The sequence below is a fragment of the Glycine max genome, chromosome 17 (assembly GCF_000004515.6).
Source record: "Glycine max cultivar Williams 82 chromosome 17, Glycine_max_v4.0, whole genome shotgun sequence".
NCBI classification, from domain to species: domain Eukaryota; kingdom Viridiplantae; phylum Streptophyta; class Magnoliopsida; order Fabales; family Fabaceae; genus Glycine; species Glycine max.
This window is the reverse complement of record NC_038253.2, coordinates 41,615,408-41,640,955: the sequence shown is the minus strand read 5'-3', so window position 1 is coordinate 41,640,955 and position 25,548 is coordinate 41,615,408. Positions and strand designations below refer to the sequence as shown.

At 29.2% G+C, this 25,548-nt stretch overlaps 1 protein-coding gene and 1 non-coding gene across 2 annotated transcripts; one reads left to right on the top strand and one right to left on the bottom strand.

The window, feature by feature from the left end:
• Positions 1 to 3,993: 3,993 nt before the first annotated feature.
• Positions 3,994 to 10,846, top strand: LOC100783077 (L-ascorbate oxidase homolog). Its single transcript, XM_003550396.5, has 7 exons — positions 3,994 to 4,342; positions 4,430 to 4,539; positions 7,162 to 7,432; positions 8,989 to 9,091; positions 9,224 to 9,935; positions 10,173 to 10,251; positions 10,372 to 10,846. Exons 1-7 carry the CDS (start codon positions 4,205 to 4,207, stop codon positions 10,582 to 10,584), a joined length of 1,626 nt encoding a protein of 541 aa, XP_003550444.1. The 5' UTR covers positions 3,994 to 4,204; the 3' UTR covers positions 10,585 to 10,846.
• Positions 10,847 to 19,899: 9,053 nt separating this feature from the next.
• Positions 19,900 to 20,056, bottom strand: MIR394A (microRNA MIR394a). The gene has a single exon (NR_048761.1). It is a non-coding gene; the product is annotated as a microRNA MIR394a (primary transcript).
• Positions 20,057 to 25,548: the final 5,492 nt, after the last annotated feature.

The following is a 25,548-nucleotide window of genomic DNA, read 5'->3' as shown; positions in this document are numbered from 1 at the left end:
TCCTATTTTATAATTTACTATCGAAATCTTCTTATTTTTTAAAATTTACTACCTGATGAGGATAAATTAGAAATAACATAAATAATAAATCATTTTAGTTAATATTTTTTAAACATATAAATATTTCTTAAATGATTAATTATATTGAAACATGTGATAATCAGGTTCTAAGCTTTTAATTTTTTCTTTGAAAACTCAGATAATGAATTAAAAAATAAGGAGACTGATTTAGTAAAATAGAAAAAAAATAAAAAAAACACTTTTTACAATTAAACCTATCTAATTATTAATATATATATATATATATATATATATATATTTAATTCATAAAAATAATAAATTCAAAATTATGTATAATTTAAATTTAAATTATAACAACTTAAAACTAATTATTGTATCATATCTAACAAATCACTCAAAATGCCAACTAACGAGGAGCCAATTTTATGCGTGTGATTTGACAGAATCTAGACTGAGCAAAAGCGTGAAGCCTGGGAAGTGGGATGATGAATTAGTGATAGATACTCACATGACTTCATTGACTTTTTTCCATGTGCATCAGTTGAAAATGGACCCAACCCAACACATTAGAGCGTAATATGCTCCCAAATTGCGTTGGATTGAAATGGAATGTTCCTCCTATCCAGCAAACAAACTAATAGAAAAAGCGCTTTGCACAATGCGTAGTGTACATTAGGCTTTGAAGGTTTGGAGCGCTATTTAATCTTGTTTCTTTGGTAGTGGGAAAGCTGTCTTTCTAGTTTCTAATGCTTCTTTGGTTCATTGCTTGTTACGTACGTCTATTATTTGCTTAAATTTAAAGCAATGGCACACTAGTTTTAAAATATAAATAATTTTTATATGATTTTATTTATTAAATTATAAAATATAAAATCAATTCATTTAGCCATTTCAATAAATACTTAGTTCGATTCTTTAAAAAAATCATTAACTTAATTTAGTCTTTAAAAAAATTAAATCCTTCTATTCCATCCTCCTAAAAATTCTCATAATACCTCCTGTGATAAATTTAATTTTTAAATGTATTTACTTTTCATTCGATAACATAAAAGATTATAGGAAGATTTTTTTTTACGAACTGTAACCCAGAGAAAGTAGAAGCCTCCAGGAAAAAATTGTAGCAGAATATAGCTCTAAAATCAATGAGGCGTGATAGCCACACTATGTGACAATCTCATTTTGATATTATCTCGAAATTGATTGAAATTAATTAAAAAAATATTAATTTTGGTGGATATTGTATATTAGTAGAGTTTTAAGTTAAAAGATAAAATGCATCGTGGAAATTGAATTTTTTTTATCACTAAGATTTAAATACAAAGTAAAAGATTATATTTTACTAGATTAATCTTATTTAAATAAATGTATTGAAAGTTGTTTTTGTATATATTGGCTTTTATCATTTTCTATTTCAAATTTTCTTATTCTAACATTTTTTTATCATGCATATTTTGTAATATTTAAATTTATGATTGAAAGTTTGTGATTCTTACCATAAAGTAATTAAAATTTAATATAAAAGGTCATTTAAAACAAACATAATAATAACGATGATATTGATTATTAATCATGATTTGTCTATCACAATAGAAATTATCCAAAATAAACATTGTATTAGTTTACCGAATACTTCAATTCCTTCCTCCATTTCCTCCTCCTCATTGTTCTCATCGGAAGAACAACATATACGGTACACAAATCTTTCCTCCTCTCATTCTATCATTGATTCTAAGTTCATAGATATGAACTTTTTTTTTTATGAGAGTCAATAGAACATATTTATTATACTTGATGACAATCTTTACTCTAAATATAGAAGAGAAGATACATATGCAAAAAGTGTGTGAGAAGATAAATAATAAAACAAAATCACTTTTTTTTAGAGAAAAATATCTTTGTGTGAGTGTTATCATTTGTTGTAATTATTAAATGTGATATTTGAGTTCGTAGAATGGTACATTTAGGTGGATTACAATCTGTTAATATTTGTTATGGGAATGTTGGGTATTCAATATTATTTAAGGATTTTTTTTATTTAGCATAAATCTACCCAAAATTGTTAATCAATTCCATCCAGAAAGATATGCAGGATGATGATTTTTAAAAAGTTTCAACCATATTGTTAACCCTCCGCTAAAAAAAATATAAATTATAAAAAGTAGCTCAAAATTGTAAATGTAGGATATTAAATGTAGTAATTAAGAAAGTTAGTTGATATAATTTAATTTTATTAATTACATTTAAGAATTTTTTTATAAACTGTCCTTTATTTAAATTTAATAATAAAAATAATTTGTTAGTAATAAAATCTCAATTAATTGGAGGATATTTTTAAGATGATATTATTAAATAAAATAAAAATAATTAAAATTTATTTATATTTATTTGAGTCCAAAAAACTTTATATGCACAAAAGATCGATATAGTGTTCTTACTTGAGTCTGACTATATATATATATATATAAAAGTGACAATTCCTTTTTTGGTGAGTAGTATGTAGTAAGTACAAGTTTTGAATGCACATGTCTGGTTTGTGTGAGCCAAGTAATACAAGAAGAGGCGCATATTATTAGGAATTATCTATATCTCAATCAGTACTTTTCTGAGTAGGTCATGTACTGGAAAATAAGGTACATTTGGGTGAAGGTTCACATGCCAACTATGGCATTGCAAATGTGATTCACCCTCAGTTAGCCTTTTGTGCTCGATGCCTCTTCTTGTATTACTTGGCTCACACAAACCAGACATGTGCATTCAAAACTTTAACACACGCACACAACTGTACGGGAGAAAAGATAAGAAGTAATCACACATTTTATATATATATATTCTTCTTTTTAATGTCCGTGAAGAGTCATTGTTATTAGTTACCCGCGTGTAAAAATAGAGTAGAAATAAGAGAAATAAAGAAATAAGAAAGAGAAAAATAGAAGAAAAAGATCACTGTTAACTGATCTTTGCAACAAACCATCGATTGTAATGGGTGAAAATTCAAAATCGAATATGCCAATGAATTAAAAGCCATTTTTACTTATCAGAAAATGAACTGCCATGAAACGTGTGAATTCTAGCTGCAATTGTGTATATATATCACCGAAAAAATAAAAAGATTCAGGTCCCACAATTTTTTTCATTTCTCACGTATATCTTATTTCTCTATTATATTGTTTCTACTCTATAAACATCCCTGTAATTACAACCAGAAAGAGGAAGGAAAATGGCTAGCTAACCACTGGCTAGTAATTTAAGTTAGTGGAACAACTGGCAACACATTAGGTTGCTAGAAGAAGATGCCAAGAACAATAGTCGGTAAATAAGTATGTATCTTTGACTTTGAAGAGTATGCATTTTTAATTCCTTCCCGCCTAAGGAAAATCTAAATAAATATACCTTTAAAATAGCTAGGTATATGACTATGTACTACGTACTAGCTTCTTGGTTGATGAAAGGAAGCTTTTAGTCGTGCATTTATTTAGCTACATGTTTTTTTCTTCCTTTTCTTTTTTGTAATTGAAAATTTTACAGAGAGAAGAGTAAAACTTGAAGAGATTATTCAAAGTTGGAAAATGCGTGGGTGTGTGAATGCATATGATCCGAATAGAAAACAATTGAGAATACTAGGCGTATAAATTCGTCACATGTGCACTGTCTTTTTTAGACGCGAAAACAAAACCAATTAGGAGGCACAGTTGTAAGCACAATCACGAGGCCATGTGGGTTGGGACTGGGAGACATCCGAGGAGTGGCCCCCGCCACCGACACCCATTTCATTCGCAAAAAATAAAATAAAATAAAATTACTGTAGACAAGGGCATTATTCGAAGTATTTTATATTTTTAATCAATTATTTAAATAAAATCGTAATTAAAATTAACTATTTTTTTTAAAAAAATTGAATAATTTATTTTTCATGTGAAAATTCTTCTATACTTGTTGATTATTAATAATATGTATATATATGAATTTTAATTGGTGTGGATAGTCGACTGTCCAGAAAATAAGAAAGAGTATTATATTATCATGGCCTACCAACTTTCCCTCTAATTTGATTTAACCCTTTACGGCTATATTGACAGTAGCCTTCTCCACACTTAAATTAAATTGAGTATTTGTATCCATCCATCCATTTGTACATTTCAATTCAGTTCATTTCTATAATCAATCTCTCTCTCTCTCTCTCTCAATGACGCTCAACATAGCGGCTTTGGCTGTGTTGTGTATTTCTGTCTTTGGCATCGCTGTGGTGGCTGAAGATCCATATAGGTTCTTCACCTGGAATGTTACATACGGAGACATTTATCCACTTGGTGTTCGCCAACAGGTCTTTCTCTCTTCCTACCTAGCTTGTTTCATCTTTGCTGGATCTGATTCATTCATAAAATAACCTTGCTCTCTCTCTCTCACACAGGGAATACTTATCAACGGTCAATTCCCAGGTCCAGACATTCATTCTGTTACCAACGACAACCTCATCATCAATGTCTTCAACAGCTTGGACCAGCCATTTCTCCTCTCCTGGTACTTACTTTACATTTTCAATTAATTTCTAAGCATCAAATGAAATTATGCATGGGTTAATTGCTTGAGATGAGTATCAGATGTGTGAGTGCATGTGATGTTGCACGTTTTTGGATGTTTGTTGAGTCACATGACCTGCAACTCTCAAATGTCCACATCTAATCCTACCCCTACTGGGGGGCATCGGTCAACCCTCCAATTCTACTGACATCCATCCAGATCTCAAATACTATATAAATAAGTATGTTAACCTCTGTATTACATCGAACAAATATTTATTTTATATAACTAAAATTTATAATAAATTAATATTTTTAAAATACTATATAAATTATTATTAGATTTATGATAAATACTATACGTTATATTGATAACATGTTATTTTTAGCTATTCATAATTTTTTAAAAATATTAAAATTCAAGTTAAAATTAAAGATGTTGATGACTTGATGTACTAAAGAAAAAATATTTTAAGATATTAAAAATGATAGGTTCAAAAAGATTAGCGATTAAAAAAATCCTAAAAATATTCTTTTCAAAGAAAAAGCAGCTAAAGATGCTATTATTGAAGAATGACTCATTCAAGTACTCTAATTCAAAATAATTATTTTTGTATATAGATAAACTTGTTGACAATTTGTTGTCAGTATACTTTATTATTAGATGAAATTTATTAGAATTTGTAAATTTTTGTGTATCCCAACCCTCACACTTTATTTAATAAATCTTTCTCATGATCGATTTTTTAATTTGAAATAAATTTTAATAGTAGAAAAGAGTGTGTTAGAATACATTTTCTTAGCCCTCCTCTATATATAATGTTATGATTAAAATTTATTTATATTTGTAAAGATTATATTATATGTTAAATTGAATTAATTTAATCAACTATTGAATATTTTTAAAATTTTATCAAAATTATCAACTTGATGATTAATTTTAATTTAAGGTTAGATTAATAATTTACTACATGTAATGAGTTATCAAAATGAATAGTTTTAGATACACACAAAATTTATTTTCATTATGTATTAAATTTGAATAATATATTCGTTAAATTAAAAATTCTTATCAAATATATTAAATCTATAAATTTATACGCGGAATTTATTTCTGTCATATATTAAATTTCAATAATCTAAGTGTTAAATTAAAAATTCTTATTAATTACTAAATCAAGTCTATTTATATTATAGTTATTTATGCAAATTTAAAATTATTTAATATATACTTTATTAAATAAACGTATAAACTTAATATTAACATATAATATATTTTTCAAAAGTATAAATTTGTATCAGCTATAAAATTACTTAATTTCAATATTTAAAATTCGATACGTATAATATAATTCTTAAGATATTATCAAAATATTCAATAATTAAATTATTAAAATTTAATATATGTACAAAAGTTCAACAAAATAACTCTATCTATTATTATTCTTAGAATAACTTAATCACATTGTGCACCAAAAAACAATTCATCATTTGATAGAAAACGATTATTTTATGTTTTAATTACCTTTTAACATTATTCCACCGAAAGGGCAAACATACGTGATTATTACGGGACATGGAATTTGGTGATTGTATTAGATTGGGAAGGGAATGGTATGTATGGAGGAGATGGAAAACATTATCAAAAGTTATTATTCCGTATGAGTGGTTGGTCAGCATTGCAGTTTGGCTTTCTACATGGGGCAAATAACAATGTAAATAATGTCGGATTCAATTGCTTGCTGAAATAAAAGAAAAAAGTGCAAGAAGATGAAATAGTCTGTGATTATTAGTTTGATTTTCTGTTATTGGTTAGCCTTAGCCATGCCAATAATTTATATTGTGGGCCCATTTACTTTATTTATGCATGGCTGTTCTCCGCTGGAGATGGGGATGGATGGATTATCACACTGATTTTCTTTTTCCACCTTTACTTTTTAATTAATATTGATGTAATATAACAAACCTATCGATTGATTGAGAAGCCTTTAAATCTTTGCTTGCTTGCCAACGTCTGAAGTAAATCATGGCATTGATTTAGAATAATAATTCGAATTATTATTTGGATGATAACAAGATACGTTAATAAATTAAGTAATTGGAAATTATTATTTGTGGATGATTACAAGATACGTTAATAAATCATGGAAATATTTTTTTTTAAAATTTTTTTGAACTCTAAATTAATCATAATTATTTTTGTTTGATGAACAAATGAGTTAAAGAAAAAACTTAATATTATAATCTTAAATCTTTATATAGGTCAATTAGTCAATACGCTAATGTAATTCCAATGCCATCGTTGAAGAAGGTAGGAATTTGACTACTTGCATTGACTATATATACATGACATAATATCTCTCACTTTCCCAGTAGTTGCCTAAAATAAATTACACTAATCAAGGAGAACTCAACTGGTTAAGTAATGTGTCTAAATTATTGGAAATGATTTGATACGATCTTCGACTCTTATACATAAAAAAAAATTAAATTAGCCATAGGTCAAACACAGAGAATTCCTATAGGGCAATTTCCTGTTATCCTGTACTTACTGTAACAAGTAATAAATAGAAAATTTAATGTTTTAGAAGCAAGTATATGAATATATATCCCATTTTGACAGGAACGGAGTCCAGCAGAGAAGGAACTCATTCGAAGATGGGGTATTGGGAACAACATGCCCCATCCCAGCAGGAGGGAACTTCACATACATACTTCAAGTGAAGGATCAAATTGGAAGCTTCTACTACTTCCCATCCCTTGCATTCCACAAAGCTGCTGGTGGTTTTGGAGGCATTAGGATTTTGAGCAGGCCTAGAATTCCAGTTCCTTTCGATGATCCTGCCGGTGATTACACTGTCCTCATTGGAGATTGGTACAAGCTCAACCACACGGTAATATTGTATATAATCCCTTAATTGTTAATTTCTTACTATTACTATTATATTTGCCTTGCTCACTTTAATATTCCTCCATCCCTAGCTTTTGTTTTGTTAAGGGTCTAGCGAGATGATGGGGCCTATGAACAACTAACCAACACATGACTTCTTACGTGGTTGGAAAAGTGGTTCATATCCCAACTAATTTTCTCAATACCCATTCAACACGTAACTAATGAGAAAGGAATTCTGATCTACAACACAACTATTTTTTGACAAAATCGGTATAGATTTAATTTTAGGTTGTTAGTTAATGCTCTAAGGACATGTTTGTTAATAAACTAAAAAAATTATTTATTTATGTAATCATGAGTTTGATTTTTTTAAATCCATTTTAGTATCTTGGATATTAGTCTTTCACTTTTGATAAAAGAAAATATTATTTATTAAAAATTGCGTTAAAAATATATTATAATTATGATAAAGTATATTGATAATGTTATAATTTTTTTAATTTCTTCATCAGTAATAATTTAAATGAATTTTTAAAATAAAAGTTAACAATGACATGTCTTACTGTTTCAATAAAAAAATAATATAAGAGATTAAATGTTTATTAAAAAATGTCCTCGTCAATTCAACACATAAAAATGAATTAGATATTAAATATTTTTTATTAACATATTGAAATTATTCTTTAGTTGAGTTCCTTTTTTTATATAACATCAAATTAATTTTGAAAAAGTGAATTGTTTTAAAAAAAGAGCTAAAATATTAAACATAATTAGTTACTTAAGTAATATATATTTTTATTTCCATCCGCAACTAATATTCTAAAAATACTTACTAACTAATTATTTTCTTCCTTGGCCATTACATATTAAATACACTTTTATGGTAAAAAAATTAGAATAGAACGTAGTACTAAAAATAATTGGCACAACCGATTTAGTAATTGAGTTCCTTAATTAAAGATTCGAGCTTTTATCTTCGTCATACAAAATTTCAACTAGAGATATTATGTTACTTTCAAAATCAACTAACTTGGTAGAAAGAAAATTAGTTGAATGTCATATAAAAGACTTAGATATGTCCTGATTAAGAAAAAAAAAGAAGAGAGAGAATAGATCAACATGGTGATTTACCTTTTTCCAAAGAATTAACAATTTATGATCTTAAAATTAAAGAAGTTACTTTTTCCAAGGAATGAAATTAAAGAAGTTACTTAAGGTAAGGAACTTAACTAAAAATAAAAATAGGATCAAGGGTTCAAATCTGCGAAACCGAATGAAGTTATTAGCTGTTTATATAAAAAAAAAATGAAGCCACCGCATGTAAAATTTGAATAAATTAACATAAATAAAGTACAGTAGTCTTCTTAGAGTTTTGTTGAATTGATTTTTTATTTAAGATTTATGTCTCTTAAACAAATCAATTTCTTATTTAATTTTGCCGGAGATGTGTTTTTACATAGTCTTTCAATAATTTATTATATTTCTTCTCTACAATTTAATTTTTGTCTTTTTTGAAATTGGAATAATTGGATATATCATGTTTGTCTTATTTGACAGGATTTGAAGTCTCAGCTTGATAGCGGTAGGAAGCTGCCTTTACCTGATGGAATCCTAATCAATGGTCGTGGCTCTAATGGAGCATATTTAAATGTGGAACAAGGTATCAAATACGGAAATCATTAATTAATTGATAATTTGATTAGTTGAATAGCTTTGCTAATTCATATATTTTACATAAGCAAGAGTAACTTATTATGACACAAATGATGAAACAATCTATTATTTGGCACAGGAAAGACTTACAGGCTTAGAATATCAAATGTGGGGTTGGAAAATTCGCTGAACTTGCGCATACAAAACCACAAATTAAAGCTGGTGGAAGTGGAAGGGACACACACCCTTCAAACTACGTACTCATCCCTTGACGTCCACGTGGGCCAATCTTACTCAGTTCTGGTAACTGCGGATCAACCTGCTCAGGACTACTACATTGTGGTCTCCTCTCGATTTACCTCCACAGTTCTCACCACCACCGGAATTCTGCGCTATAGCAACTCTGCAGGCCCAGTTTCAGGCCCACCCCCTGGTGGACCTACCATCCAAATTGATTGGTCTTTGAACCAGGCCCGCTCCATCAGGACCAACCTCACAGCAAGTGGGCCTAGGCCCAACCCGCAAGGCTCCTACCATTACGGTCTCATAAACACAACCAGGACCATCATACTGTCGGGTTCACCAGGTATAGTGAATGGCAAACAAAGATACGCAATTAATAGCGTGTCTTACGTTGCTCCGGACACTCCTCTTAAGCTCGCCGACTACTTCAAAATCCCTGGCGTTTTCCGTGTGGGAAGCATTTCTGACAGGCCCACTGGCGGTGGCATATACCTTGACACATCTGTGCTGCAAACTGACTACAGAACATTTGTGGAGTTTGTCTTCCAAAATGACGAAGATATCATTCAGAGCTATCATCTCGATGGCTACTCTTTCTTTGTGGTTGGGTGAGTCATCAATCATTATAAATAATAGGATTAAATATGTTTTTCTTATAATATATTCTTATTTTTTTTCAGTTTACTATATATATATATATATATATATATATATATATATATATATATATGGTTGGTCAATTAATTATTTGTTGACCTCGATCCCAACATCACATTTCACAAATTGTTATTGGATTTTACTTTTCAATATTTAAGACAGTGAAACATTATTTCTTGTAAGTGCAGTATGGATGGAGGACAGTGGACACCTGCTAGCAGGAACACGTACAATCTTCGAGATGCAGTTTCGCGGTCCACAACTCAGGTGGGAATTATAAGTATTGTGCCTTATGTAACACGATACAATATATGTGTGTGTTACACTGAATGCTCCCTAGATTAGATTTTACAAGTCATTCAAATAAATATTTGATGATTGGTGCAGGTATATCCCAAGTCATGGACTGCTATATATATTGCGCTTGACAACGTGGGAATGTGGAACTTGAGGTCTGAATTTTGGGCACGGCAATACCTTGGCCAACAGTTTTACATGCGCGTTTATACAACATCGACCTCAATCAGAGATGAATATCCTGTTCCGAAGAATGCACTACTTTGTGGTAGGGCAAGTGGGAGACACACTCGACCCCTTTGAGCTAGCAAGCAAGCGCCTTCGAGTATGAAAACTAAAGCAGTTAACTTATCTGCTTCTGATTTTTGAATTTATTTGTTTCGGTGCTTTCAGTTATTTATGCTATGCTCCGATGGACATGTATGATTTAAACTACAAGTTAAATGACCCCAGCTCGAGGTCACATTCTTTCCCAGAAAAAAAGAAGAAGAAGAAGGAAACAATATATTCTATTCTCTTTGTAATTTTCCGAAATTTTTACTATTATTACATATTAATGTCGTAAGAAAGTTGTCATTTAGCACTTCGCAGAGCAGTGTGTCATTCATTTAGCATTTATAGTTTCTTCTCTAATTAGTTAATCTGAAAATAGTTGAATAAATGCTAGTCCATATATTGATTTTAGCTGTTGAAACTTGAAATTGAAGCACACGACTTTAATTTTAACGGTTTTACCCTTCTACTTGACTACTTGGGTCTTTCAACAGCGCTAAACACGTTTCTCCACATGTTGAATTGGTGCAGAACCAAATATTGGGTTAGACATTTCTCAGATAAATCACCATGCAGCTTGAGAGAGTTGATCTCTTTGGTCATCTAAATGCTATTCTAGGAGCCAGTCAGAATTTAATGATATTCTTTGGCTGTGGAATGTAATGCAGTCGAAAGTGTTGAGTAGTACTCCTATTACTTTGCTTAAAGGGCCCTAATACAGTTTATTGATTTCTGCACCGCTTGTAATTATGTTTTTGAAAAAGTATTTCCCGGAAGTCGTGTAATACCATTCCCTCATGTTATTAGATTCCCTCATGGCATAAAATTCTTTTTGAGATGTGGTCATGGCTAAAGACATGTCAAAGTAACTTTGATATATCTTTCCAACAATGACAATTTAATCCAGAAATCACTTTGGCAATCCGATGAGGAGTAGTGTTGGGTCATTTTACTTCTTAGATCGTATCTTCTCATATGCATATCTTTAACTGCATAGGTCAAGTTACATTTTCTAATTAGTGGAGTGATTTTCTAAGCTATGACAACACGTTATTGATGGGGGGCAGTTTATTTACGCTTTGATTTATTGGACTGGAGTATAATCCAGGCCTACTATTCCCAGTTTTTAAGCTTTGTGGGCTGCCTCCTATAACTTTTTAAATACTTTCAGCATGGTGCATTTCTTAATATATATATATATATATATATATATATATATATATATATAATTACTAGTAGTACAAGATAATTATAGTAAGGTTCATTTGTCCAAGGTTTATTAAACAGTGTCTTTCTTTCTTGTCAAACAACTTTGTCATTTTAGTAAGATGAGAGGATTTTTCTCGATCCAAGCTTGCACCAGCATAGGGATCAGGCGTGGTGCCGTTCCTATGAGAAGCATCTTTTGACGGTTAAACAAATCAACCAAGAATTTGCAGTGTTGGACTGCCACAAAAATTTAACACCCATAGCAACCGTCACTACATCATCAATTAATGACGACACTTAACGAGAAAGACTATAAATGTTAACGGACAAAAACATTAGTCGTTAACTTACTAGTAAACTTTTTCATTAGGGATTAAAAGTAAAACTTAAAAAAACTAAAGAGTAAAAATATAATTAATCCTTTTTAATATTTGACATATGACTATCGAAGCCATGACATAGAAATAAGGTGTTGATTGATGATATATTTATATCTATGAAATTTAAGCATTTTGTGCACAAGCTTGAACCAAATTAACAGTGGTAAACACTAATTAATTGCAAAGGCAATATTGATGCCAACATAAATTATTGGATCATGTAATTATCAATCAAATTTGTTTTGCCAAAATGACACTTAAAATAGACTAAAATTATTTCATTCAAATGACATTTCAATTGTTTAGAGGAAATATTTAAAAGTGAATAAATACTTATTTTAGATTCTAATATTTTTGTAAAGACTATAAATATCTTTTACAGAAAATATTTATGAAAATATTTATGTTCAAGTTGGATATAGAATTATTATAAGTAATAATTTTTCTCTAAGTATTTAATATAATCAGAAAAATAATTATACTTTAATCGTGTAAAAATAGTATTATAATAAATTTGTTGATTTTTAAAATAATTTATTTAAACGATAATTGAATAATAATATAAAATTATTTTATATTGTCAGCTATTAAGTATTAAATTCTAATATCATTGTATTTTCAGGATCTGAACTCGAAATAATAATTAAGTTTAAATTATGTTGTGTTAATTCATGTACATGCTAGGTATTTATTTGGTGTTTTAGTCCATTTAATATTTAGTTGTTTTTGCTTTTGTTAATTATTAAGGTATTTTAATCCCCTTTATAAATTTGAAGATTTGAATAAGATTTTGAATTTGAATAAAATATTATTATTAATTATTATTTTTTCTCTAAAGTATCTTTAAAAACAAAATTAAAAAAAAGATAGGAAAAATGAAGTAGAATGAAAAAAGAAGTTAACATAATAAAAATCTGAAGAGTGAAATTGAAAAATAAGTGAAGCCGGTCGCCACAGAACAGAGAGAGAGTAGTGTGGTTTTTATTAAAAATAAGTGAAGCCGGTCGCCACTCGAAATAATGTTTTTATTAAAAACATTTTTAATAAAAATATTCGTATATGAGATCTAATATTAACATTTAGATTTTTTTAATCAATTTTTGGATTATAAATTTAAGTTCTCATAATGATTTTAGGATTTTTTATTAAGTCAGGCGACTTCTTTTATTAATTAATTTTATTTTTTTATTTCTTTTAAATACTATTACATAATTTTGATCTTATTTAAATTTTAAATACTGATACAATCCATTAAATTAAAAACAAAATTTTGTTAAAGATAAGGGGTGGAAGAGATAAACTCCATAGCGAAGAATTTCTATCCCAAGCATGTTGTGAAGCCATGATTAAAGTTGTTTTGCAGGTCATTCCCACCTATGATATGAGTGTCTATCTCTTGGCGAAGTTAACTATGAAGGAACTTCAACGTATGAGACTTCAGGTCCTACTGGTGAGTTTCCTCACTCGGCAGTCAAAGAGGTCGTAGTTAAAGATTTGGTGATAGCAGGTACTAGACAATGGGACAAAACTCTTATTTATACATTGATGCCTCAATGGTATGATAAAACTATGCAGCTGCCTCTATTGGATGAATTTGAAGAGGATAAAAGAATTTGGAAGTTTTCCACAGATGGATTATACTCAGTGAAGTCGACTTACAGACTCGTTATGGATCGTTTGGAGACCAGGTAATTGGATGGTAATTTGGATATTAAATGGTTATCAGAGTTTTCAGTGGGTGAAGTGTAAGAAGGGGTCTAAACCGGGATTTGGTGCATTGCCCTTGGCTGTGTTGCAGGGACCAATTCACTCGATTTACATCTCATCTGTGGACCACGTTTTTGTATCTATTTTGGATGTATTGAATCCTGCAGGCTAGTTTGCTACTGCACGGATCAATGGGGTACAGTGTACACCTTGTACAAAACTATGCTACTAAATTCTCTATTATGATATATAAATATATAATTTTGCTTTCAAAAAAAAAAAAAAAGATCAGAGTTTTCCTTTGGAGGGTTTGCAGGGATTACATTCCTACAAAAATACGACTGCAATCAAAAGGTATTGAATGTCCAGCTTCTTGCCTTTTCTGTCAGCAAAATTTGGAAATTGCATTTAACTGTTTCTTTACCTGCCTCCAGGAATCATTTCTGTTTGGGAAAAAGAAGGCTTGTGAAACATGATCGAACCTTTCTTGACTGAAGTTGAATCAATCTATGATTAGAATTTCAAGCTTATCAGTAATGCCAACACCACTTCTAAGATAGCCATTTTGCTTTGGAGCCAATGGAAGGGAAGGAATGGAAATCCATGTAATGCAGTAGATGGATCAGGGAGTATTGTCTGCTGTAGAGCTCAATCAGTGTTGTAAGATTGGAGATTGGCTTAAGAATTTCGTGGAGTTCATCGAGATAATGGCTCAACAACTAACGTTGTTATTTTAACGACCAAACCTCCAACAGGATATGTTATAAGCAATACTGATGGTGCCATTTTTGAGGATCAACATGCATCTGGTAATGGTTGTTGTCTTCATGATGATGCAGGGAATTTTATAATGGCCCAAATTGGATGGCTGGGAGCAAACTTTCAACTGCAAACTTGATCTGTGAGCCCGCCAACTACCCATTTAACCCACTTATGTCTTATGTATAAGTATTGTTAGGTTTAAGATTTTTATCTTTTAGTTTAGGTTGTTATGGTTAATTTGTTATATTTAAAATGTTGGTATATTTTTTTTTATAAAAAAATGTTGGTATATTTTGTTACGATAGATTTTAGCTTAAAAAATGAAGTTAAATTTTATATATTTTTCAAATTAATATTTTGGTCTACGGATTAATGTATTTATTCGCTAACTTTTACGCACTGGATACATATCTTAAAAAAAAGTTCATTAATTTTGCAGATCGAGCTTATTTGATCAGTTCAAAACATGGGTTGCGTGAACTGAAATTAAAAAGACCAAATTGATCTATATATCCATCCCTATTGTTTTGGGATAATTTGTTTTCTTATAAAATAATTATAATGAAAGTAAAATAAGTATCAGCATTTAACTTTTAAATGTAACAGTAAATCCCCTTCTTCAGGAATATTCCTAATAAATGTTATTTTAATTTTTGAATTTAATGTTAATACTCCATCGGTCCTATATAATTGTGGTGTAAAAAAAATTTATCTCAAAAAAATTATTATTTTAATTTTTTATTGTGATATTATATTTTTTTTATATCTTTTATAATATTAATAATGAATAACAAAATTTATAGATAAATTAGTGATAATATAAAATTATTATTGTTTATGTTTTGATGAGTAACTTTTCTTCTATGATATTTATTTTTGGACGGAGGAGTACTAATCCGCAAAGACCAAAAACTCTTAAATACTAATGATGGTGCGAATCTGAACATATAATTTAGGCTTTGGCGGTCCTAGTTCCCACAAAGGGTCGCCATGACAAAGAGTATAATGATTGAATGAGGACAAGAATTCGCAAATGCTCCATACAACCCATTAACGTGGAAGCAATTACTCATCCTGTGCGGATAATGATCTAGTGTGCCTTATGGCAATACATTATCATTACTCCTTTCCATGTTCAAAAAGAATATCTTAAGATATCTAAATTAAATAAAGAAATAACTCATTTAAAATACTAATGTTAAGGATAATAGTTAAATAAAATAAAAATTACGTTTGTAAAGTCATGACTTAAATATATTAATATTGGATGTTTTGATAAAAATAATATTAAAAATATTGATTATATTAAAATTAAAAATATTTTACTAGCTATTTTTTAAATAATTTAAAAATATTTAATAAAATATATTTAATACTTTCACGTTGTATGTTTATAAATAGACTAGAAATATCTTAAATAGGTGGTATTTTCTTTTATCTAGGTTTACGGCAAAACCTAAAAATTGAACATTAATCTAATTAAAATATCTCTACAAGATAGATCTCAACAAAAAAGAAAAACTAAAGAATTCTTTATATTTTTTATAGACTAGTTTCTCTTATAAAATTATTGATTCTCAACATATAATGATATGAAAAATAAAATTATTCCAAATATCAAAAGAATCGAAATATATAGAACTTTTGTATTTAGACAATATACTATATATTTAATTAATTTGTATGAGTTGAATAAAATTATTATAAATAAATGTTACACTTTAAAATAAAGGTTTAAATATAATTTTGATATTTTATTTTTTAAAATTCATAATTTTGGTCTTTTATTTTAAAATAAAAGATATTTAATGTTCGTATATTTTTAAAATCTATAATTTTGATTATATTATTTTAAAGTATTATAAAAATTAATGTTGATATATTATGACAAGAACTAAATAATTAATCTCATGGTACATCACTCAATTTGAATCCTATCATATTAGTAAGAGTTTTCTTCCCTTCTAACAAAACACACAATGAATACTCATCTATAAAAGAAGGTAAGCAAATAGACAACAATAGGCTACCTATAATCAGAGAGGGATAGCATAGTTTTGAGTGAATGAGAACTGTGGGTTGTCATCAATTTTGTCATAGAACACATTGAGAATAAAAATGCGAAGTCGAAGATGCAAAAAAAATCAAAACAAAGATAACTGTATCAGGAAAGAAGTACGAAGAGAAAATAAAGAAAAGTCATTCTTATAAGAGAATGAAGAGGAAGCATTTACGTCCTCAATGTGTCTTCAATATAAATGTTGATGTCCTTGAGGCATCTTTGATAATCTTCAAAATTGAAGCAAGAACGAAAAATATGGAAACATATCTAAAAGCAAAAGAATAATCTTTCTTAAATTAATAATTACAAAAATAGGAAAAAAAATAGGAATGTATATATTGTTCAATCTGATTCAATTAATTCAAAAGGGAAAAAATCCAAACCAATTAAAATATTTGGAGGTCTCTTCAATTATATTCTTGATCAGTGATTTTTATCTCTTAAATTTTTTCCTCGTAATTTTGATTTCTTGTTTTAAAAAATCTATAATTTTAGAAAGAAGTTTTCAACCAAATCAACTCAAAAAAAAAAATATTATTTCAATTCAAGTTATTGGTTAACAACTTTTTTTTAACAAAAAAAAATTAATAATTGGTTAACAACCTATATATACTTTTAAATTAACCCAAATGAAATGAACACCCCTGAAACAAGTATCATATATAGCTCCTATCTTGTAAATCATATACTAGTCAGATTAAAAATTTTAAGTTCATCACAGATTTGTGAAAATCGCTCCCTAACACGCCTTTAGAAATTTATTTTCGTGCCAAACAAGTTAATAAATGAATCAACTAAAAAAGTTTATCGTAAATAAATTTTATAATCAACCATAAACTTTCTTTAGCTGAACACTTATTCAATCCATTAGCCAAACGCACGTAAATAATTCTTAATGAACAATTAATGTTTTGTTAGAGAGATAGTTTTAGCCACATTTTTTTCAAAATAAAATATAAGTTAATAAGTTATCCCTTCCACTTTATTCTATCTAATTATTTCTTTTATGGCATGTTTGCTGGGAAGGAAAAAAATAGAAAGAAAAACACAAATAACCATACAATTTCTATTGTTTGGATGAAGAATAAATGGAAAAAAAGAAAAAGAAAAATTGATATATAAGAATAAAAAATTTAATTTTTTCTTTTCTTTAAATTTTCTTCCAATTTTAGTTTTAATTTTTTTCCTTCCTCTCCCAGCTCTTTCCCTCATTCCAAACATTGGGTTAATTTCTTACAGTATACTAAAGTTCAGACCTTTTTCCTTCTTCTGCTTATTATGGAAGAAGCAAGCGGTGACCATTTTCGCTGCCTTCTGCAATGCAACTCGTAGCGTTGAGAAATAAAAAGCACTGTATACGCTGAAACAAAAAGAACACAAAAAGGGAGCGTTATTTTAACATAATGATCCAAAAAACATGCACTCATCGTTGCATGCCCTTTCCATAGCTTATAAAAATGTGTGAAAAAGTTGATTAATTAACGTGTGCTGTTTGTCTTGAAGATTCATGATAGCCTGCAAACCCACCCACATATTCCTATATCCTCATGCAAGCAAGCAAAAGGCCGTGACTGTGACTAAAAACTAATAATTCTATCTGGGGAACACACACAATGCCGACTTTTTACAGTTTTACGAGATACTATTATTATCTGAAATTACTTTTCACCAACTTCCTTAATTGATTGGTCCACCTCGTGCTTGGACTTTGGCCTCTAAACACTCCAAAGAGCTTTCAGAAAAAGGAAGCAAAAAAAAATCATAAGATCTATTAGAGAAAAAGTGAAAAACAAAACAAAATCCTTGTGGTGTGTTATCCCTCATTGTAGTATAAGACTGGGACGAGTCTGTCCATGATATCCACATGCCATAATAATGAAATGGTCCCATAATTAAGGTAAATTCCTAGCTAGCACACTGTGGAATCGTACAAACACACTTGGAAACAAATTCAAAATGCATTTGCCGTTAGCTAGCTGTGATAAGCATAGTACACACACAACAGACTCCAGCGCACCTCCTAAGTCTGGGGGGCCACCCACCCTGCTTGCTGTCCTGTGTTTACACCACCTCTTCTTAATCACATTCACATCCCATACTATCATTATCTTCTCCAAACTTGTTGCACCCCTATTTTATTACAGTAGTTGTTGATTAATTAATTAATTTTGACTGAAAATACAAGGAAATCTCAACCAAGGAGAAATAATCATATGAAATTTTCAATATTAATTGTTAGGAAGCAGACAAGCGTTACTGACTAGGGAGTTAGGATGGAGGTCACGCGCCATAGAAGATTGCGCTTTGCATTGAAAGAAGAGCAAGAGGGTTTTAATTTCAATCTGCAATCATGAGCCTAACTTGACGTTCAGAGAGCTCGTGGAGCCTAGAAAGAAAGAAAGAAAGATACGTACACCCATCCACGTACACCCATCCGCCTCACTCAACTACATATGGCTATGTATTGTATTATTAGCAAATAAGTAACGCGAATAGCCCAAACAACTTGTTTTTTTGTAAATCAAAATGGCAATAAGTCTGGCATACATGGAGATGAAGCCAGTCACGGACACTTAAATTTCCACTGTCATATCTAAGCCAATAAACATGTAAATTTAACTATTTATAAAGTATAACCATGGCAGATTTCAAATCCTTTCTGCAAAAAGGCTAAACTTTGATTTGAAAAGGAATAAGAATTTCTTTTTATTGAAATTCCATCTCATCCCGAGAGAGGATCTTGTCATCAAGTCTCCCACCAGGTGGATCCACCAGGAAAAATGAAAACTTCCAACATTAACAGATCGAAGAAAGGAAGGAAGACATTAGGGTTTCCATCTCCTAAGCCAACCAACAAATATAAATACTTAGTGAGAACACAACCTAATACAAAGAAGGAAATTATATAAGGCGTGTTAGTGCTACCTACCTCTCCCTTTACCTCTGATTTGCGTAGCAAACTTATTAGGGTCTGCAGAAGAAGAAAAAGAAAAGAAAAGAAAAAAAACAGCAAGCAGTATGGTGGTAAGTAATAATCCTTTCGTGACCGTACAGAGTCATGGTCTTGATAAGTTAGACGATAACAGATCGAGAACATACAGTATTTTATTATAAGCATCGATCACAAGAATTGCGAGTTAGTATAGAAACGTAAAAATATTGGTTTAGGGAAGTCGCTGTGGTGGCTCTTTCTTTTAATTGTTGAGAAATGAATAGTAAATATATATCATGAAGGCTTTACAAAGTGTAGCCAACAGAGCTCAGTTGACAGTATGCCCACCTCCATATTCATGGGTAGAGAGAGAGAGAGAGAGAGTAGGAAGTGGAGGTGGACAGAATGCCAATAAACTCTGTTAGCAACACTTTGCTAAACCCTCATGATCATGAAGACAAAAATCGATCAAGGCCAAAGAAGATAGATAGTGTGGAGGAGTGAATAAGAAAGAAGCTGAGGGTGTGATGGGTTGGGACTTGGCAGCGGTAGGTATTTAATATGTGATGGAGCTTCACTTGCTTACTTTCACAGTAAATGAGAGAGAGAGAGAGAGAGAAAGAGAGAGGGAGAATTTAATTAACTAGTAATTATTTAATTAACTGAGAAAAGAAAAAGATAAAGGTGAGGGACAGGAGACGTAGTCGCAGGAGCAAAAGATTGATAAGCGATTTAGATTAGATTGTTCATTCCTGAGACTAGACATATTTAGAGGATCAAAGGAAGGATCATCATAATTATTCTTACATCCTCCCCCTCGTCTCGTTCTTGATGAAATCCCACCCACACCCTCGATTTTCATGATATTTCACCTACAAAACGCACTTGTCTCTCTTGTATGGTCACTATAAAATAGACTTAAAAATATAATAGGAAGGACACAACAGCAATAATTGTATTTAATTTTATAATAGTTTTTGAACTAAGTCTGTGATACGAGGTTCGGTTATATTTACAGGCGAGTGAACGATTTATTTAATAGGAAGGAAAACAACAATAATTATTTTTTTTGTATAATTATCTGAGGTTAATGCTAATTAAGTACCGTAAGTAATGTTAGTATCTAACTGATAGATTAAAAGGATATTGGTGGAAAAAAAAATATAATTTTAATTGATTATATTACTGATAATTGTGGAATAATGTGATTGATATATTCATAATTGTGGTCATGATATGATTACATAGTGTCAAAATATTTTAATATTGTAATTGGAATTACGATTGTAATGCACAATCCATTTATGTAATTAGTATATAAACTATTTTCTCGTAACTTATATAATAATAATAATTAAGTTTGATATCTTAGTTAAAAGGTGTTCAAAGAAATTTTCAATTTAAAAAGGTTATATTAAATCTTATAAAAGCATCATGTTAAATAAATAAGATTTTAAACTCATGACTTAACTAAACTTATTTTTCATCTTTAGATATAAATTAAATTGATATAAATGAACTCAATTTTTTAATTGGGGAAATGTTATTACCAAGTTGTTAACTTGATGAAGAGGAAAGTGATATAAAATTGAAGAAAATTGGTGAATTTGATGACAAAGACAAGATTTATTTAATATCCTATAGGTTTTGCCGAATGACGATGAAGAGGGTAAGTTATAGCCTCATTTCCAGATGGAGAAAAGGAAGAAAAAAAAGACAAAAAAAGAGAGAAATAAAACATAGTTTATATACCTTGAGTGCGAGAAACAAAAACACTTGAAGGTTGAGTGTGTTAGCCTAAAATAAATTAGAGGTCTTTCAAAAAGAAAATGAAAGGTGTCGTTGCAATATGAGAACCTAAACAATAAATAATTATGGATGACAATTTTATTCATAACTTATGGGCATCTACAAAAAATATCTGCAATGTATATATAAGACAATTTTCAATTTGTTTACAGTGGCATTTATTAAATAACGAAATTCCAGCCTTTTCAATTTTTTTTAAAAAATTAAAACTCTAGCCTTTTCACTCATAGGATTTGTATGGTCTCAAACTTTAAAGTAATGATCTTATTTTAAAATTTGTTAAATCAATAATTCAACAAATTTCAAAATAATTTTCTTGACACGAGCCCTTGATGTAAAAAAAAGGAATGCAATTTTGATAAGAGAAAAAATAAGTTTGGCAGGTGATAAAGTGAAAATAGGTTGCTTAGTTTGATCTTTACCAAATTATTCTCGGCTAAATTGATGTACATATTATCATCTCTAAATGCATCATATTCTTTTAAGAGATTTTCAATTTTTTAAAGTTCATTATGCTTAGTGATAAGAATGAGAAACTTTTTTAGAGGAAAATTTAACGATTGAAATTCACTGATGAAATTAAAATCTACCTCTAAGTCTTATTTGTGAATGTTTATCAAACATAAATGGACCTTCAAAATATATTTTTCCCACTTTCTCAATTATTTTTAGGGATGGTAATGTGTAGTTTAGATAGAGTAGTATAGTAGCTAGTCACCCTCATATCGATCGACGTGGGCATAAACTTTATTCTTTATCTTCATATATGTGTTGGTATCAATATGCTCATACTTGCATGCGCACCATATATGTTTTAATGTATATCTAATATTTTTTACCATTGTTTTAAAATAAGACTAGACATTAAAACAATCAAAACATTGATTCAAAACTTAATGTTTCAATCATGATCGAACTGATATTAATAAAATAATAATAATAATAATAATAATAATTAAATAGGACATAAAATCATATTAAATAAATATAATACTATAGCATTAATTATAACACTAAAAATTTAAGTAAAAACATTATAGATAGGAAAAAAACATTATTTCATAGGTTCTTAACATTTAAATTAAACATAAAAATCTAAATCAAATATATTCTAATATTTAGGTTCATATATTTTAATAAAATACAACAATGTCCTTAACAATAACATATAAAATTAAAATAATATTATAAGAAATTAAAATATAAATTAATATAAATGATTAAATTATACGTATTATAAAAATTAATAGAATAATTTATAGCAATTTATAAATTTTATTAAATTCCTTTTCATTTATCTGAAAAGCTTTTTAGATTAAATTTTAAAATATTTTTTTCAAAAAGAAAATACCAGTTCAAAACGATTTTTACAAGTTTTTGGTTAGTCTTCATGGGTTCTAAAATCCGTCGATTTTATTAGGTAATGGGACGGTCACCTGATTGATTTCCGATCGATGGATTCGGTTTGAATTTTAAAACAATAATTTTTAATTAAACAACTCATGAGTTTGCAATTAAAAATTTGGTCGTTAATTTGGTCTCTAATAATAAAAGCAAAATAAGTAGCTAATAGAATATTTTTTTTTTAGCAATTTGAAAAATTAGCAACCAAATTTCTGCCTTTATCATTTTTTTTTGTCTAAATAGTGTTTTTTTATATTATGTATTTACCTTATGAAAAAAGTGTGCCTCTCCAACGTGGAAAGGTACAAGTTGATAAAAAATAAAATAATTTTTGTATTTAATTATAGTTTTTATATTAGATAAATGATAACAGGTTCTTTTAAGTAATAAAAGTGATTTTTTTACGCAAAAAGGGAATATTTTTAAGAGCTAGTTAATGAATTTGAAGTATATAAATGTTATTACTGTATTTTATTTAACTTTTAATATACTCTCAACGTGATTAATTACGTTTTAATAAAATATTTTTATTTTAGCCTTTAACTAATACTTTTAAGTTTTAAGTATACTTATTAAAAGGCGTGTCCTTATTTATTTAAAAGTTTTTTATTCTTAAAAATCAAAGTTTTCATTTTCATATTGTTTGAACTCTTATGTTCATGGGTATGAAAAAAATATCAATTAGTAAGTTTAATTTCTTAAATAAATTTTAATACTTTAAAATATTAGCTTGTGGCTTCCGACTGAAAGATACTATAGATTTCCCAAAAAAGTTTAAATACCTACAAAGGAGTTAATACACTTTTCACTTGATTCCACAAAATTCTCGTACGTCCAATTTAACTTGTTTCGAAGAAATATTGATATTTTTTCGTTAGGTTCTCTTAGAGAATTTTAGAAAGATAATATAAAATAAAAGGATATATACCAAACATAGACTAGAATGGATCTGATTAATAATCCAAGTTCTAGTCTTCTTTTCTCATAAGGTGACAATTTGTAAGGAATTTGGATCTTCAGACTTAAAAGCCTACAATAATTGTGACTCTCCTGAATCATGATATGTAAGACTCCAAGCAAATTGGATATCCAAGCCTTCTCAAATCTGGAAAAGATAATTAATATATATGAAGGTAAGTATAGGGTGGTCCGAGGAGAAAATGAACCACCTTAGATGCATTCTTTCTGGCATTAGAAATAATAGTATTTAAATTAAATCAAAGTATGTGATGATGTAAAGTTATAATATTTTATGAAATTTGCAATTATTCCTTCAATGCAGCACAGCCTTAGCAACGATGGAAGCAAACCAAGCAAAAGGGGCAAAGCTTCTAGGCACAATGACGATAATTAGAAGGAAGAGGAGGACTAAGAGAAATTAAATGAAACAGATTGTATATGGAAATTAACCTCTAAAACCTAGAATATTGTTAAATTAATAATTTTTTTATTCCTCATTCAAATTTTGTCATCTAAATCAGACTCAAATGCAGACGGCCACTATGAGTGCTAGCTATGAAAACCACCCAGAAATTAAACCAAGGATAATTAAATGACATCAACATCAACAAGAGGAATGAATTAAACTTTGTCTAAAAATCCTGCTGGTGTAAGGGAAGGAGGCACGGCACTTCTATATTGCATCTTCTGAGAGATGGGTTGACACTTGGCAGCACCTTTTGTATCTTTAAGGAGATCGAGGAAATCTGATGAGAAGGACCATGTAGCAAATTAACATAAATAAACACCTATAGGCTATAATTACTGTAAAACAAAAATGATTAATTGTTACACGTCAACAACCTATTTAACTAACACTGATAAAAGAAAAAAAAACAAAAAAGATGACCAGAAAGAAGTGATGAATGTTAATGAGATTATAGAACGATGAGAGAAGTACAAATATGTTACTCGATCGTTCTAAGAACAAAATATGAGTGGTCCAAAACTCCACTGGACCACCCTATTTTATGCATGCAACAGCAAAAATGATGAAAAGGGAAAACGATAGACATCAATAGAGTACGATTGCTGGGATTTGTATATGTGCGTATATATAGCATTTATGCGACCAACCCATTTTCCTTGCTTCATTTATGGCTACCCATCTAACCCTTAAACCATTGTCTACGTTTTTTCTGTCTTTCCCATTTTCAAAGTTCAAACAATAATAATGCAGGAACCGTTGAGTTGATCCCACGCACTTATGTATAGACTGCAAGTTTGCAACCTGTTTGGATGACTTTTTCGCTGTTTTATTAGTCTACGAGGTACAGTACACACCAGTTGGCCTGGTGAACTACTGTCACAGCCTAAATTCATTGAAACAAAAGGAAAAAAACATAAAAAGAAATTGTATTTCCTCGAGATAAGTAGAGAAGTGTAACATAAGATAATGATAATTTGATATATTTTTTTAAGTTTAAAATTTTTCCTCCCTGTGATTTAACTTCTTTTTATTTTCGTTCTTGCAGAAAAGAATTTATTTAGTCTTTGTAAAAAGTGTTTATTTTATTTTTCACTTTAAAGAATTTTAAATAGTATTTTGAACACTAAAAAACATTTTGAATAGTGAAAAAATATTATTTAAAGATAAAATTAAAATAAATACATTTTATAAGAATTAAAAAAATTATAAAAAAAACAAAAAATGTATTTAAATTTTTTTTAATACTTGCGATAGTTGACATGAGATAATATTTTTTTTAGAAGAAAAGATAGATAATATA